General features: G+C 42.5%; 1 protein-coding gene across 1 annotated transcript; it reads left to right on the forward strand.

Moving 5' to 3' along the window:
* The first annotated feature begins 1,787 nt into the window (after nt 1–1,787).
* On the forward strand, nt 1,788–14,458 carry LOC105907789 (von Willebrand factor A domain-containing protein 5A). Its single transcript, XM_031573460.2, has 19 exons — nt 1,788–2,097; nt 2,527–2,584; nt 3,906–4,108; nt 5,070–5,292; nt 5,632–5,777; nt 5,875–5,989; nt 6,177–6,352; nt 6,520–6,608; nt 6,721–6,865; nt 7,121–7,200; nt 7,794–7,908; nt 8,098–8,256; nt 8,653–8,756; nt 9,726–9,949; nt 10,063–10,176; nt 12,525–12,587; nt 12,703–12,821; nt 13,884–14,007; nt 14,089–14,458. The coding sequence occupies exons 2-19, from the start codon at nt 2,542–2,544 to the stop codon at nt 14,166–14,168; spliced, it is 2,322 nt and encodes a 773-aa protein (XP_031429320.1). The 5' UTR covers nt 1,788–2,097; nt 2,527–2,541; the 3' UTR covers nt 14,169–14,458.
* Nucleotides 14,459–17,031: the final 2,573 nt, after the last annotated feature.

Consider the following 17,031-nt stretch of genomic DNA (forward strand, 5'->3'; position numbering starts at 1 on the left):
TTGTGCTGCCTGTGGGGAGCACAAAACCGATGTGTTTAATCTGTAACGACGAGACGGTTGCCCTTGTCAAAAGTGGTAACGTGAAACGTCACTATGAAACAAAGCATGCACACTTTGAACAAAAATACCCGCAGAACTCTGAGGTAAGGGGCAGAAAAATAAACCATCTGCAATCATACCTAGCAACATGCAGTGTAATAGTTAGATCAGCCACACAACAAGAGCGTGCATACCTCAACATACATCAGAATCAGTCAATTTATTGGCCAAGTACATTTTCATATACAAGGAATTTGTTCTGGGTTTAGTTGCTCTCAATGTACTTAAACTGAAAATATGCAGTATAACACAACAGTTTAGGATAGAGCTACTGCTGTGAGTCTGCCTTTTCAACCATGAATATGGTGAAAAACAAATACAGGAGCACACCCAATGAACACTTACATCAGTGCCTCTGCCTGGCCTTCACACCTTTTATGCCCAAGTTTAAACCACAAAAAAGTGTCACCTTTCACTCAAATAAGGCCAGACCACATAACCTTTTGTTTAACGGTAGTTCGAGGTTTTTGTTGGAGTTGTGTTTTGGGATTTTGACCGTCACTGTTCCGGACCCTGGACTGAATGGAAATTTGGCGAGTGGACCTTTTGGGTTTCTAATTGAGTACCCCTGATCTAACTAAATAGTAGCCTATATCCCCGGAAAAACAGGCCTCCTACCCAGACCTGGCACCACAATTGTTAGCGGCACGTGATTTTCGCGGGTGGGCACTCCTTTTTTATCGGTAGGCTATAGCAGGCTAGATATGACAATGCGCTAGGCAACACATCTGGAACCCTGCTCCATGCGTGACTTGGTTAAGTTACAAACTAGAGTTCGCTCACAGCGTCATACTCCCATCACACACTCAGACACGCCAATGTCTACCACACCAATAAACACAACGATGCGCATGCATACCGACCACGCGACCGCAGTAATTCACTACCAACCATAGGCTAGCCGACTGGCATTAATATAGCCATCCTAGTAGTCAACTTTTCATAATTATGATGAGTTGTCATTATCCAACGTCACACAACACAGAATAAAGTTATCATCTTGCTGTCTCGCAGCGGGAGAAAAACAATGCTGTTTGAATCAAGCTCCGTGGCGGGAGTGACCCTTCTCACTGTCTGTCAGAGGCATTCTCATTTCATTTTCTTTTCATTGTCCCTGTCTTAAGCCACAGATCCATGACCTTCTTAATAGATTAGGCTATTCTTTACTAGATTAGGCTTCTAGTGACGGTGTTCTCTTCGTTCTGAGTTGTATGTTAGAAATGTCGCAATCATTTATTTGTGGCCGTCGCGGACCACTATACGGGGCACTTGCGGACCGCGGACCACACTTTGATAACGACTGCCCTATGGCCAGCCCTCCACTGCCTGTAGGAGATAAGATGTTCATGTTCATGTCATTGTCTGAGTGCTTGTGTCATTGATCTCTCAGCCGCCGCAGCTCATGTACGTGTTTCCATGCAGTGTTGCCAACTCCTCTGTAATTGCTGGCTCACACGATTGCGTTGGAATGCGTTGATCCGTCAAGGTCCGTTGCCGAACTAATGGGTCCCGTTGCGTTGCGTTGCATGAGTCGCTTGCGGCCAGAGTTGAACATTTTACAACTTTTCGAGAGGCAACGCATGCTTTGTCAACACAATAATCCCCCAAATGAAAAGAAAAAGTCGCTAGATCTGTCGCTAGTCGCTTTAGACTAATTAAGTCGCCAAGGGGGAAAGTCGTCAGATATAGCGACAAAGTAGCCAAGTTGGCAACAATGGGTGGTTGGCTTGTTAAGGTAGCCTACACCTTGCCTCTTCGTGCTCACTGTTCTGTGGCAAGCAGCCACAGTGATTTACGTGTCAGTAGCCGCTGTTATTACGGCCTTGATGTTAGTGCGTAGCGACTGAAATCGCTACAATATATATGCAGTTGTTGACTCGTATTAAGATGAACGGCTGTATTTCGTTTAGATGAAATACTTTCTCCTCTGCTTCATTTCACCTTCGCTTTCGGTGAGGGGAATTGCGTGGTCATTCCATCCGGAGGAAACTTCCATTTGTAAGTGTAGGCTATAGCTCCTGGTTACTGTAATGACAGAACGACCGCTGTAATTTATCAAAATAATCTTGATTAAAGTCGGTACCTTGCCTGAATGACTTTGCAATACTATGACCAAAGTTGAGTCGAATAGGGCGACGTCTAGGTGTGTGGTGGGCTACTTATACACTGCCTAGGCTTTTGTTTAATCAAGAAACGCTTGTTAATTGTTGTTAACAACAGTTTGTTCTTAATCCGGAATAGTCCCGGAGACGAGCACATTAGCCAACATAAAATGGTAGGCTATAGAGAGCCTGAACGAGTTTAGCAGGCTATTTCCTCAGTATTTCGAATGCAGTCGTGGTGCTAGAGTGGAATGTCCATGCCCACTGTTGAAATAAAAGGTCCTGTGCTAAATGTGTAGGCTTTGCTTCCACTTTTATATTGAAGAGCTGAAGCGTCAACATGGTGAAATGCTGTGGTCTGGTTGCGGACAAGAATGAGCCAGGTATGTATGGGCGTCGATACTTCATATTTTTGTTTATATTTTTGTGTTGATCGTTTCTGATTGGGACCTTGTGGTTATTCTGGACTTTAATACAAGGTTACTGTCTTGCGTAGGGTTTGTGGACAACGGAAACAGTGTCAGCGTGTCGCCTATTTCATCGGCCCGATGTAAAATGAGTGTAGGCTACAGTAGGCTATACGATGATAAAATAGGAGAACCAACTAATAATAAATGAGTGCACGGGAAAGCCACCAATCGAGGGAAGCCTGAAAAAAAGAAAATAATTAATAAAAGCTTTCAAGTATTTGAACCAATTTTTGGTGCAATTTGCTGGTATCAGAATCAGAATCAGAATCAGAATAGTATTTATTGCCAAGTAGGTTTACACCTACCTGGAATTTGTTCTGGTGTATAGGTGCACAGTGAACATAAAACATACAAACACAATAAGTACTACACATAACATAAAAACACACAAAGTACTACACATGAGAGAAGTAGGCTATTTAAGATAAAACAGATGGTATAGGTTACATTTAGTTTACATGAAACTACAGAAGCTTAAACTGAAACTACAGAAACAGTAATTTCCCTACCGTTTCTTTACAGTTATTGTGGTAAACAGACACCGGTATATCTGTACGATCCTTTCCATGTTTTCAGACACTCACAATAACATTATGAGTCTGTCAGTGGCCAAAACGAGCTTTGACGCAGATGCTTGCCCAAGGGATTAGTCTACATTGTAGCATATATAGGTTAGCCGTTTTGCGGATGTTGGTTATAGCATTCTAACCTAATACTTGGACCCCATAAGATCTAAAAAAAAATATGAAACATTCCTAACTGCTTAACGCAGCGAGATGATGGTGATATGCTTACAGCTGATAATCATGGTTACCAGAATTTAAGCACAATTGGTGATAGTTTTCTAAAGCAGTAGCTTACGTCTTCGAGCAAGTTTAATTACTATGAATACTAAGTGCAAGCCCATCTTTAAGTTTCTTCGATGCAGTTACTAAAAGGCTAAATTAAAATAAAATGTATATTTTATATAATAGAGCAGTATGATGTAATTATTTAGTTTCATGATACACATTTTTGTCGGTAGCCAGTATAACATCCTCAAATTAATTTTGTGGTGTATGATAATGGGAGTGAGATATAAACATGCCTGTCATTCTAGCTGCCAAGCCAATTCACCATATAGACCAATTTTTTAAAACTTTTTTTTAGAAGTTAAGTTGAATTGAAGTTTAAGTCTATGTGTATCTCTGTAAAGATACAATCAGTTTTTCGCGCACAAACTGTCCTCCTCCAGTTCCTCTGAAGAGCGTGGCGGTGGATGTGCGTGTGCAGGGACATGTAGCCACAGTGACCTCCACTCTGCTGTATCTGAATGGAGAAGAGCGCCCCCTGGTGGCTGTGTTTGTGTTCCCCCTACCTGAAGAAAGTGCCTTCTGCCACTTCAGCGCCAAATTAGGAGACACAGAGGTGGTGGCAAAGCTGCAGGACAAACAGAAGGTGAGATGGGGGGGGGGGGGGGGGGCATTTTAATGACACTGATTTATGTTTACATGTGTAACTTAACAGCCTGACTACAATGTGTACATAGTGCATAATATGTAGGCTTATGTGACTGTACTGGGAAGGTTATATGCATCACCAGTGGCGTAACTATAGGAGGTGCTGCAGGTGCGGCTGGGCCCGTGAGGTGTCGGGGCCCGTAGCCCGGGCCAAAGATATCCCCCCCCCCCCCCAGTACAGCGCTCAGATATGCTTGTGTTCAAAGACGAGCCGTTTTTAAACTCCTGGCAGTGTCTAATGCTATATATTCTCTTGAAAAGGCAAACTTACCTCCGTCATGGTTTTTATTATGTATACTTAGTTAATTGTGTACACACCCATCGCTTCTGAAATATGTAAGGTTGATTAATTAAACACTATTTATATCGATAACAAACATCCTTGATTAGCGTTTTTTTTAGACGGGGGTGCGAACGCTAAGTTTTTTAGTTTTCTTTTGCGTTCACTAGGGGGGCCCGTCATAATATCTTGCACCTGGGCACGTCATAATATCTTGCACCTGGGCACGTCGTTACTACGTTACGCCACTGATCATCACTGACTACATCTGTGACCTGTGATCGATACACAAATATTGATTCATCAGTGCATTATATGGAAGGGAAGAGGAAAGCAATGGATCAGATATGTGTAACTGAATACACGGATATGAGGAAAGAAGTAGTGTATATATTTGTATGTAGTATATAAATTCATCTTTAAGTATTTTCCTCTTCCTGTTGTATCTGGCTGAAAGTAATGATTCATTTCGTTCTACATATGAAATTGATCATCTGTCCATACACTATCACCTGACTGGGTGTATATGAACAAAAGAAGTCATCATCTGCCTTGATGTGAAATAGGTTTTTTTGTAATAGTGACTCTATAATAATGTTTAGATTTCCCCTTGGTTCAGGCACGGGAGCAGTATGATGATGCGTTGAGCTCAGGCCATCAGGCTTTCCTGCTGGAGGAGAGTGATCAGAGCTCAGACTGGTTCCAGGTGAACGTGGGCAGCCTGCCTCCAGGAGAGAGCGCTGCCATCACTCTGGTCTACATCTCAGAGCTGGCCATGCAAGCTGATGACGCCCTGCGCTTCTGTCTGCCCGCTGTGCTCAACCCCCGCTACACACCCCAGGGTGAGAGCCAGAAATCTGGAGGCTTGTGGTGAAAAGGCCTGGCATACCTCTTCTAGCAACACACTCTCTTTGCATTGAAGAACTAATAAGAGTTTTACGATATAGAGCTCATCCTGCCTTGTAGACAATGCTCACGTTAGTTTAGCTTGAGCGCTAAGCCTCCTGTTACTTTGATTTATGTGTGATTGGGGTCAGCGCCTGAATATTAGAAGCCAATATTGTCCAAATGTTATTCTTAAAAACAAAGCTAGGCAAAGTTGAAGGTAACAATGTTCCTTAAAATGTTCATAACACTCAGTTCATAACACAGTAGCATTTCCCCCAACTTTCTCCTCTCAGAAATGGACAGTAGTAAAATGGCCACTGTGCCCGACACTTTGGCTCTGAGTGCTCACCTATCCTCCCCCCAGCCCATCTCTAAAGTGGAGTCCAACTGTGCTCTGGAGCCACTGGTTTACCTAAACGCAGACGAAACTCAGGCCACGGTATGGTATGCGGTGGGGGTCAGGGGACATGAATGTCTGTCTGAATAGTAGCCGTAGTTATTTGTATTGTATTTTATTCCTCTTCATGATCCTCCAGGTGAGTCTCTCTTCAGGCCACGTGTTTGATCGGGATGTGGAGCTGTTGCTGTATTACCAGGATGCTCATGAGCCCACTGCCATAGTGGAGGGTGGACAGGACAGTGCTGAGCCAGGTGAGGGGTTGTGTTCTTCACCTGCTGATAAACTTCACAGTTCTATGGAGCTCACTGATGTGTGGCTTTTGTTTTACAAGACGCTGTGGTTGTAATATAGTGTACCAAACTGATTTCATATGACTTGATGTAGAAATTCAATCAAATAAATGCAAGTCAAGTGCCCTCCTCTCTGTTTCTCTCTTAGGCTCTTTGATGGGTGACCCTTTGGTTATGCTTAGCTTTTACCCAGAGTTCCCTGCTGCAGTAACATCCACACTTGCCACCTCTGGAGAGTTTATTTTTGTGGTGGACCGATCAGGCAGTATGGACTGCAGAATGCACTCAGGAAATGACGCAAAGATGCGCATCGAGAGTGCCAGGGTATCATGATTGTATATTACTATATTGCTAGAGAGTACCTAAACTGACAAACCTACCAAATCAGGCCTTGTCATTACTTCTTCTCTTTGGCAATATTCCACATTTGTCGCACATTCTTATCCATGGTAGTTTACTACTCAATCTAATCCCTGTTTTTACATCTTCAGGACACGCTGCTCCTTCTCTTGAAGAGCCTTCCCATGGGCTGCTTTTTCAACATCTACGGCTTTGGATCCAGTTTTGAAAGTTTCTTCCCGTCAGCATGCTTCCCCATTCATCTGTCTCACTTAACTATTACCTATTTTATATTGATTCAGTGAAAAATTCGGCCTGATTCTTTCAATATGATGGCTACTTTCCTCTTGCAGGAAGAGCGTGGAATACAACCAGTACACAATGGATGAGGCTCTTCAGAAAGTGAATGGAATGAAGGCAGATATGGGGGGCACAAACATTTTGGAGCCTCTGCAACACCTCTACAGCCAGCCCTGCATTCCCAGTCACCCCAGAGAGGTAAATTATCGGACACATCACTGTGACTCACCTCACCTTTTAGGAGTCCGCCTGCTATAATGAGCAATAATGAGCAAAAAGTGTTAATTGTGCCTTTAGCTGGTTAGACCAACTAATTTTAGACCAAAACTCTAATGTTGCTTTAAAAGTGCAAAATATACTACAAGAGGGCTGAGCAAAACCTCTTCCATACAATACATATTCCATACTGAATGTGTGCTCCCAGGTAACACATGTGGTTTCTCGTTTTCCTAGCTCTTCATTTTCACTGATGGAGAAGTGGGAAACACTAAGCAGGTTTTGGACTTGGTGAAGCTGAGTGTAAATTCTCACCGGTATGTGATGGGTCACACCACACAAAAAATTACTTAAACAGTGTTTCAGGTGTTTTATTAGTTAGTGCATAAGAGAAGGTTTCTAATATATACCGGTATGTAGGGTTTTCCAGTAAAACTCATCTAATTTTCTGAATGGAGCCTATGGCTGACGCGTGTTCTGTGATCCAAAAAAGCGTGTCTTCCAACGGAGATGATTTTTATGATTTATTTTAAACTAAGACATTAACAAACATGAAACATCTGACACGTTGACACCGTAAGACTCCTCACTTCTCGTGCCATCCAGAGATCATATACTGCCCAGCTACGGCAGCGCAGTTGACCCAAAACAATGCCCTAAAGAGACAGGCACCTATGTTATCAATCAATCAAATCTATATATCAATGGAGGTAAATCATGAAATTAATTAACACTAAATAGTAATACTATCAATAATGCTAATAAGTTATCAAATCATGAACTTAATACTAAATACTAATTCATCAACAATGATGAATTTAGGCCTGTATCCCAAAATCATTAAATAGGCATATGGCACCTACAATATATATAAAAAAGATATAAACTAACCTCTACATGATGTGTCCAGGTGCTTCTCTTTTGGTATCGGAGAGGGCGCCAGCATTGCTTTAATCAATGGCTTAGCCCAGGAGGGCTCTGGGCATGCTCAGTTCATCACCGGAACAGACCGCATGCAGCCCAAGGTAGGAGGAGATGGAACTTGTGTGCAGACAACTGGAGTTGAGAAACAAAGAGATTCATTCACTACTTAGGTTGTTATTGTACTGAACAAGGATAGAACAGAAAATTAACTGAAGGACTGGCGGGTGATGTGGTAATTTTGTTTCATTAATCCTCACAGATACTATTTGACTTTTCACACCCCCTCTCAGGTGATGCAGTCTCTCCGCTATGCACTGCAGCCAGCAGTGAAGGACATCTCTGTTGACTGGGACCTTCCAGATGGTGTGTCAGTCACCACTTTGTCTCCTCCACTCAATGTGCTCTTCCATGCCAAAAGGGCTCTGCTGTATGCTCAGCTCGAAGGAGAGGTGAGAGGTTTACCTCAGGCTTACCTCTCCACTGGTCTTTTATGGTAATCTTGAACCTGAAAAGGTTATGAATAAAAAGGCATTGCAAACATGGTTTGGAGAGAGTGGCTTTATATTTGTAGTACCAGTCTTTTTATTCTGGTGACCATCAGTACACAGAAAATGTGTTTTGACCAACATGTCTCTAGGATGATTGTTACTTTTTCACATGTGTCTAGGACTGTTTTACCGTTGTACACAAGTTAAAAAGCTCCCCCGATGGAGCAATCAACACAAAAGGCTTATATATGCTTTGGATTTCTTGTTCTTTCTGTTCACGTTTTACATTTACTGGACTTTGAGATGCAAGGTGATATAGTGATGACACTAACATCATACTGCATTTCCTGTTATTAGAGCTCAGGGAATCCTGAGGGATCTGTGACAATACAGTACAACCTGTTGGAGGAGACGGTCAAAAACCAACTCGGCTTCTGTCTCAAACCCGCAGGAGACACAGGGTGAACATGAGTTTTTGTTTGCTCTGAAAAAGTACCCTATTTCAGGGACTTAGATCCTTTTCACCTCTCAGTTTCAAGGGGCAGGGCTAATTTTGATTTCATGAACCTACTGTAGATTCAGCAACATTCTGGTAAAGGGTAAGCATATCGTAACAGTATACATTACTGGTCTACCCTTGAGACTTGGCCTCACTAGAAATGCCAAAAAGGCACTAGAGAGGTACTAGCCTTGCTAATTATCTTAACCGAATGCAGTTATTTTCTATATTCTGCATTAGCTTGTCAATAACAAAAAGATCATTATCATCAGTTTAGATTTCCAAACATTCTTTTTGAAAATAGTGAAAGATTCCAATGACACAACATGAAGAAAGAAAGTGTCAAACTAACTCAATACTTTCCAGATAAAAGAATTAAGGATTTTGAAAGCATATACCCCAATGCCTGATTAAACAGCAAACAACTATATCAAACAGGTGGTAATGATCAACAACATAAGCAGGTTGAACTAAAATCATCTCCAAGATTCTTGGAAAAACCTAAATCATCTCCCAGATTCTTGGAAAACCTACCTGCTTAGTATACCATGTATACCAAGTATATAGAGAATTGATGTTTTTGAAGGGAAACGGTTTTCCTGTTTAGTGAACTTTGTATGTTGTTAAAGGCACAGTCCACGATTCTTATTCAAATACAGTTTTTGTCAAATTCAGGAATTGCTCCTCGAGGTCCTCTAGCTGTCTGTTCTATCTGCACTCAAAAAAGCTCTGATGTTCATAAACAGTCCTGGCTCTCTAAATGGGAGACAAAGAGCCTTTCGCCTGAATTGTGGGCTGTACCTTTGCATTTTAAATTTACAGCAGTTTGTCTCCCAAGTAGCTAAAACCTCTCCATAGTATTGTACATGTGAATATGTTATATATAAACATAGAGAGATGTTGATCTCCCCTGGTCTTCCCCACACTGCAGAGAGACTCTCCACCGGCTGGGGGCTCGGGCCCTGATTCGCTCGCTGGAGGTGGAGGAGAGGGCAGGAGGGCCAGAGGCGGCGGCCCTGAGAGAGAAGCTGCTGCAGCTCAGCCTGCAGTCTGGAGTCGGCAGCACACACACCGCCTTCATCGCCATCCACAAGGGCAGCGGACAGGCTGTGCAGGGACCACTGCTCCGCAGAACCATACCAACCCCAAGTTTCAGTGGGTCTCTTTCTATGCCTGTGTGTCTTCTGATACCACAGTGATTCTATGCTGAAGAAAATAACTTACAGGTTCTTCTGTTACATTTTATTTCTGATTTTTTTTTTTGCCAGGGAGGTCTGGTTTTGGTGGACCTATGGCCATGTGCTCTTCAATGGGACCAATAGTTCCTATAGGTAGAATGTCCCCAAGGCCTCCGAGGAGTGGAATGAGTGAAATGGATAATCGTAAGTGTTCAGCCTGTTGTGGTATTATCTCGTCTCAGTTGTAATACTCTCCACACATATCATAAGTTTGCCCACCTGATCCATTTCCAGAGTCTTGCTTTGCTCCATACATTTGTCTGTCGCAGAGTGTTTGTAGATGTACTGATGTACTGATTTTGCAAAGCTGAAAAGACGAGTCAAGGACAAAAGCTATTTTTCAATACATTGTGCTCCTGTAGTCCATGTAAAAGTATGTGTGTATCTAAATCAGTGGCGGCTCCTGAAGAAATTCTCAGGGGGGGCAATTTTTTTGATAATGATTAAGGCGACCGATTAAGGCGACCCATTCAGTAGGTACATTAAAGCAGCAATACGGAGTTCTGTTCCAAAACTAGCAAGCTTACTACCTAAAAGGCATGCAAAAACCTCGCAAACACCACCAACAGCCCAGCTGACACTGATAGAAGCTTGCCAACACACTAACTGGTGTCTTTTGGCAGTTTAGCTAGCAATGTCATGCGTGTGAAAGCTTTTCTTCCATTTTTGCAGGGAGTACCAATCAGTGCAGGGCTTTTTTTGGTGTTATATGTTATACATTATTATTATTATTGTAAATATGAGAGAGCTGCAAGACACCAGAATTTCCCCACGGGATTAATAAAGTATTTATCTATCTATCTATCGATGAATGGTGTTTCTGCCTATGCAAATTAGGACGTATTCAATAAGTGTGGAGCAAGTGCATGTGCATATTCAAATTAATTTCAAAAGAAACTTGTAATACAAAAAAAGTTACTTTTCATGTATACTTTTACTATGTAAAGTTTTATTGTGGTAGGAGTAAAGGAAAAAATGAAGCCTATTTGGGTGTATTTTGGGCATATTCAATTAGTGTATAGCTCATTTGCATATTCAAATTCATTTTCAAAGAAACTTGTAATACAAAATGTTTTACTTTTCATGGGTAGTTTCATTGTGTAAAGTTTAATTTTGATAGGAGTAAAGGAAAAAAATAGCCCCATTGGGATGTAATGTTGCCTGGCCTTATTGGCACACATCTCGGATTGATGAGAATTTAACATATTTCCTCAACTAGGATTTCTTAGGACTTTTAGCATGTTGTTCTGGACACCTCAGAGAAATGATCTAAGCTGCAAAAAATTATTTTACAATTTGTCTGTCGAAAAACGCTACTTTGCCTGGCCTAAATACCTTTTTGTCCACTATTGGCAGCACACAACAGTAATATGTCCCATCTTGCTACATAGCTAGAGTAGCAAGTTACAAGTGGAAAGCTATGGAAGAAAGTTGCATCCAGGAGCCTTCATAAGCAAACATGATGTGGCTCCACATTAAATTATCCCACTTTTTCATTATCCACGTGTCTCAAATGTTGTATGATGTAACATAGCTTAACAGGACACATGATATGTCCAGTAACAACATGAAGAAGGGGTAACATAAGTCAAAACCAACAATATTTATTGACTGATCTTGAAAGTATTGGCTTACAAAAGCAAAATAAGTCATCACATAAAAAAATATTCAGTGTTAGTGCAAGAAGCGAACTGTGAAACACACTGTGAAACCTATGAAAAGTGACAGTGGTATATGAAATACAGACCACGTTAGCCACTTCACGACCGCGATTTTCTTTCGTTCCAATTCTTGGATGTAGGATTTCCCTCCCTTTGTAGAAACCTGTTGAATGGATACATTTGGTCTAGGAAGTCCTAATTGTTTTGTTGTCAATGTATCTTCATTAGTACGCCGACTAAAAAGGAGTTTCTGTCAAAGAGCGAATCGAGTTATTGCACTGAACAGGAGCCATTCTTGACAGAATATGCCTCGAGCTGTATGACGTTCGTATAGGCTTTTACGTCCATTACTTATGACACGACATGGAGGGGCGAGCCCTCCCGGAAGCCATAGAGAATACATTGAGAGCTCTGTTTTGTGAAAAAAAAATGGATTTAACATGGGAGTCAATGGGAGAGGTCTGGGGCGATTTTCATTTCGCCCCAAATCACCCCAGAAGGGGCGGGGCCATTTGAAGCACGACTTTAGGCTGACTGAATGACTGTTACCTGATTCGACAATGACATACAGAGGCAGATCAGACGGTCTAGTGGTAAAATCCGACAGAAAAAAAATTATTACATTTAAATTTACATGTCGTCATGTCGTACAAGGATATTGTGTTTATACATCACGTGTTTAAAAAAAATATATATATTCCTTTTCCCCTAGGCAGTGCGTCGCCCCAATCGCCCTTATGGACAAGCCGCCCCTGATCTAAATACTGTCTCTGAATTGTTATTGTATGAATGGATTCAGATTTATTTTTATATTTACATTTAATCATATAGCAGAGACATTTGACATGGAAGGCCGTGCTATGCTGGATGACGAAGGCGGGTTTGATGTCCAAGGTACAATCTTTAATTGAGTCAATTGTTTGATGTGTATTTTCCACATATCATTTCTGTAAAATTCATTTTTGTTTATCTTGCTGCCTATTTTCATCTGAATTAATGTGTCTCACAGATCCCCTCCTTCAGCTGATCTCTCTCCAGAAAGCCTCGGGGTCATGGGAAATGGACTCCTCAATGGCTAAAGTGTTGGTGAAGTCAGATGACGAGTTGGCCAAACTGATGCCATTGGGGGTAAAAAGTTGTCTTATATTAATTATGCAAACAAGCCAAAGAGCTACAGCAATCATATAATAATTTTAGGAATGTTGAACCGAGCTATGCATTCTGTCAATAAAATAGATACACGGTATACATGACATCATTCAGTCACGTGTTTGTGTTTTGATGCCTTGTTTTAGTGTGACATGTTTAAATGGACCTGGAGGACTGCACCCCTCTGGACATCACGTTCAGTTTAAAATTAGGTGACACATTGGTTTTGCTGTAAAAGGTGTTCTTACATTTTTGTAGGGTTTCCAACTCTAATCGCAAAACTGAATAGTGAGTTGCCCAGGCGTCAAATTAGAATCACAGTTGTGTTTACCTCCCCATCACATGACCATGCCCCAACAAAGTGTATTTGAGGATGTTATAAAAAAACAGTTACCAACAAAAAATAGTAAAATGTCACTGTTGTGATTGGTCAAAAGGTGTTGCAAGGGAATTAGTTGTGTCTACCCTCATGCATTCATTGGCACAGGAAGATATTCAAGTTAAATTTAAGAATATAAAAAATAGAATATATTTTTTTATATTCTAAAATTGATCGACAGCGTGTACGCTTGTGTGTGTGTATGTTTGATTGTGTAGGAGGGATTATGTTCAGGAAACATTCGAGAAATGCGCTCCAGCTAAATTTAATGACCATGTTTGATTCACACACTGTCAGTTATCTTGTAGCCTAATTGATATTCTATATTCCGATTGATATTCATTATCCCATACATATTAGACATTGCGATGTCACACTAGGGAATTACACTTGGGTCCATGCATTTATTTTTGGTTCTGAGACTGCAGTTGGCTCGATCCATGTAACCCGGGGTTTTGCGTACCCCACTTTGACAATAGTGATATTAGGGTATTGCATGTTTTATTGCCTTTGTGTATTTTAAAACACTTCATTATGTAGCTTTTGTTGAATTTTCACCAAAACACTTCACCCTAGAACATCAAGGAGAAAGCATATTGCATTTGACTGGATCTTATACAACTGTTTCCAATTCTGTCATGACAGTATATGTCTGTGTTTAGGCAGACAAGGCTGTGTGGGCTACAACTCTGGCTCTGATTTGGCTCTATGGTTTGCGGCTGGAGGCCCAGGATGAATGGCAGTTTGTAGCCATGAAGGCAGCATCCTGGATTCAAGCTCAGAAAGGTAAACTTGTCTCCTCTCAGTCTTTGTCAGTCTAAAGACGTGTGTGTCTTCTAGTTCTCACATTTACCTTTTGTGTTGCAGTGGGCTGTGTGTCTCAGTGTGTGCAGGCTGGAAATGCTCTGCTAGGATGCCAGGTGCAGCAGGAGACCCTAGGGCTCTGAGGTGACCATGGACGAATTATGAAACCATGGGCCCCTGGGCCTGGACATGTAAAAGCCCTCCCCACCCCCCCTCTGTATGCGCTCTGAGCTCATGGGCTCATGGGCCCCTGGGCCCGTTCGGTAATCCATCCCTGGAGGTGACCATACCTGTCGTTCTGTAGAATGTGTCATTAATTAAATGTCACATAAACACATCGGACTCATCACTGATTCAGATGACAAATTGTAGTCCTGCCCAGATAGTTTCCTGTTCTATTTGTTCCCGATAATAAAATATTTGTTGTGCTTTCCTTGGTGTTATTGACTCTGTTCTTACTTTCTAAGTCTACTTGGCAATGAATATGTGCTTTTCCAGGGTCAATTTTTGGTTGACTAAAATAAAACAAAATGGTTCTGCTGGTCGTCCTCAATGAATAGGGTGATGCGCAGATCCTTGAGGAGTTAAAGGTATTCCATAGTAAGCCTATATTCTAAATCACGCGGACCACCATCACTTTTCTTTGGGCATCCCACTACTGTAGCCTACCAAATGGTCTTGAGGGGGAGGCGGAGGCTTTCATTTTAACTTGGTTAAAGTTGACTCATGAAGATGAACGGCTGTATTTCTTTTAGATAAAATCATTTCTCCTTTCTTCTTTGCTTCCTTTCGCTTTCGGTGACAAAATGTCGGAATTTCATCCGGAGGAAACTTCCATTTGTAAGTGTAAGCTATAACTTATCAAAATTATCTTAAATCAAGTTGGCACTTTTCCCGAATGACTTTGCAATACCATGACCAAACTTGAGGCGAATAGGGCGACGTCTAGCTTTGTGATGGGCTACTTATACACTGCGTAGGCTTTTTTATCAAGAAACTTTCTTGTTAATTCCGGTCTAGTCCCAGAGTGCCAGATGAATTCCTATATGTATCAGGATGAGCATGCAAGTATAAGTATGGTAAATGTACATACAAACATACAGTGGCGTTTCTACATTAGGGGCACGCGAGGCACTGCCCCAACAGATCCAGATGGCGTTGTGATGCAGAAAGCTTAATACACATATGTGCTTTGTGGCAAAATATATCTTATTTGATTTAATATGCAAAGTAGCAATTCAATTGTGAATGTGTGTGTGTGTGAATAAACTACACTCACAAGCATTATAGTAATTTCATTTGTGTGTGTTTCTGTGTTTGTGCTTGCTCTGTGAAATGCTGCTCTCCCCCCCACAAACATACCATACATACATGCCCGCTGGACCCCATCCCATCCAACATCCTTCAAGCCATATCGCCTGCCGTCTTACCGGCAATAACACAGGTGATTAATGTTTCATTTAATTCTGGAACATTTCCTTCTCTTTTCAAAGTGGCTCGGGTAACGCCGCTGCTCAAGAAGCCGTCTCTCGATCCCACTCAGGTGGAAAACTATCGACCGGTCTCACTTCTCACGCTCCTATCTAAAACCATTGAGAGGGCAGCTTCCAAACAGGTCACCGAGTTCCTGTCAAAGAACAATCTCCTCGATCCGAACCAGTCTGGATTCAAAAGCGGTCACTCCACCGAAACAGCCCTGTTGTCTGTAATGGAGGCCTTAAAAACAGCTAGAGCAGCAGCTCAATCCTCGGCTCTCGTCCTGCTTGACTTATCAGCTGCGTTTGATACAGTCAACCACCGCATCCTTCTGTCCATACTGTCAAGTATGGGCATTTCTGGCAATGCGCACTCCTGGTTTGAATCCTACCTCACTGGGCGCTCGTTCAACGTGTCATGGCAAGGTCAGCTGTCTGTACCTCACCGCCTCACCACTGGGGTGCCCCAAGGCTCGGTGATGGGACCACTTCTCTTTGCCATTTACACCACCTCGTTGGGCCCTATCATCCGCTCGCATGGTTTTTCCTACCACTGTTATGCCGATGATACTCAACTGTTTCTGTCTTTCCCTCCTGAGGACACCACGGTCTCGGCGCGGATTTCGGACTGTCTCGCTGATATATCCACATGGATGAAAAATCACCACCTTCAGCTGAACCTGGCCAAAACGGAACTGATGGTCTTCCCAGCCAAACAGGTCATCCACCACAACATCAAGATCAATACTGACTCTTTATCTCTTGCTCCATCCAAAACAGCAAGAAACCTCGGGGTCATTATTGATGACCAACTGACCTTCACGGCCCACATCGCCTCTGTCTCCAGGTCGTGCCGCTTTGCGCTATACAACATCCGCAAAATCAGGCCGTACCTAACCCAGTATGCCACCCAGCTGCTGGTACAAACCTTGGTGAGCTCCCGCCTTGACTACTGCAACGCCCTCCTAACGGGCCTGCCGGCTTGCGTGGTGAAACCACTACAGATGATCCAGAACGCGGCGGCGCGTCTGGTGTTCAACCAACCGAAAAGGGCACACGTCACCCCGCTACTCACCGAGCTCCACTGGCTGCCAGTAGCTGCTCGCATTAAGTTCAAGTCACTTATGCTTGCCTACAGAGTGCTTACTGGTTCTGCTCCCACCTACCTAAATGCTCTTGTAAGGGCAAATGTTACACCCAGGACGCTGCGCTCGTCTAGTGAGCGTCGTTTGGCACTGCCGTCCGTGCAAGCACGGCAATCCAGACTATTTTCATTTGTAGTTCCACGTTGGTGGAACGAACTGCCTAGTACTACCAGAGCAGGGGCGTCCCTCTCTACCTTCAAGAAGCTTTTGAAGACCCAACTCTTCAGAGAGCACCTCCCCTCCTAACTGGCACCTGACTAGCGCTTAACTTGCACTTCAGCAGTTACATTCCTGCACTTCTTTTTCCTCTTTTCTAGGTTGTTGTTTTTCTAATTCTCATGTAAAGTAGTATTTATTGTTACACCATGCTTTTTTATTGCTCTTAG

The sequence above is a fragment of the Clupea harengus genome, chromosome 9 (assembly GCF_900700415.2).
Source record: "Clupea harengus chromosome 9, Ch_v2.0.2, whole genome shotgun sequence".
NCBI lineage: Eukaryota > Metazoa > Chordata > Actinopteri > Clupeiformes > Clupeidae > Clupea > Clupea harengus.

Excerpts from the sequence above, each read along its gene's own strand:
- LOC105907789 (XM_031573460.2), top strand. The coding sequence starts at position 2,542 with ATGGTGAAATGCTGTGGTCTGGTTGCGGACAAGAATGAGCCAG. Across the intron at positions 5,778-5,874 it reads CAGACGAAACTCAGGCCACG|GTGAGTCTCTCTTCAGGCCA; the intron begins GTATGGTATGCG and ends ATGATCCTCCAG. Across the intron at positions 7,909-8,097 it reads CAGACCGCATGCAGCCCAAG|GTGATGCAGTCTCTCCGCTA; the intron begins GTAGGAGGAGAT and ends ACCCCCTCTCAG.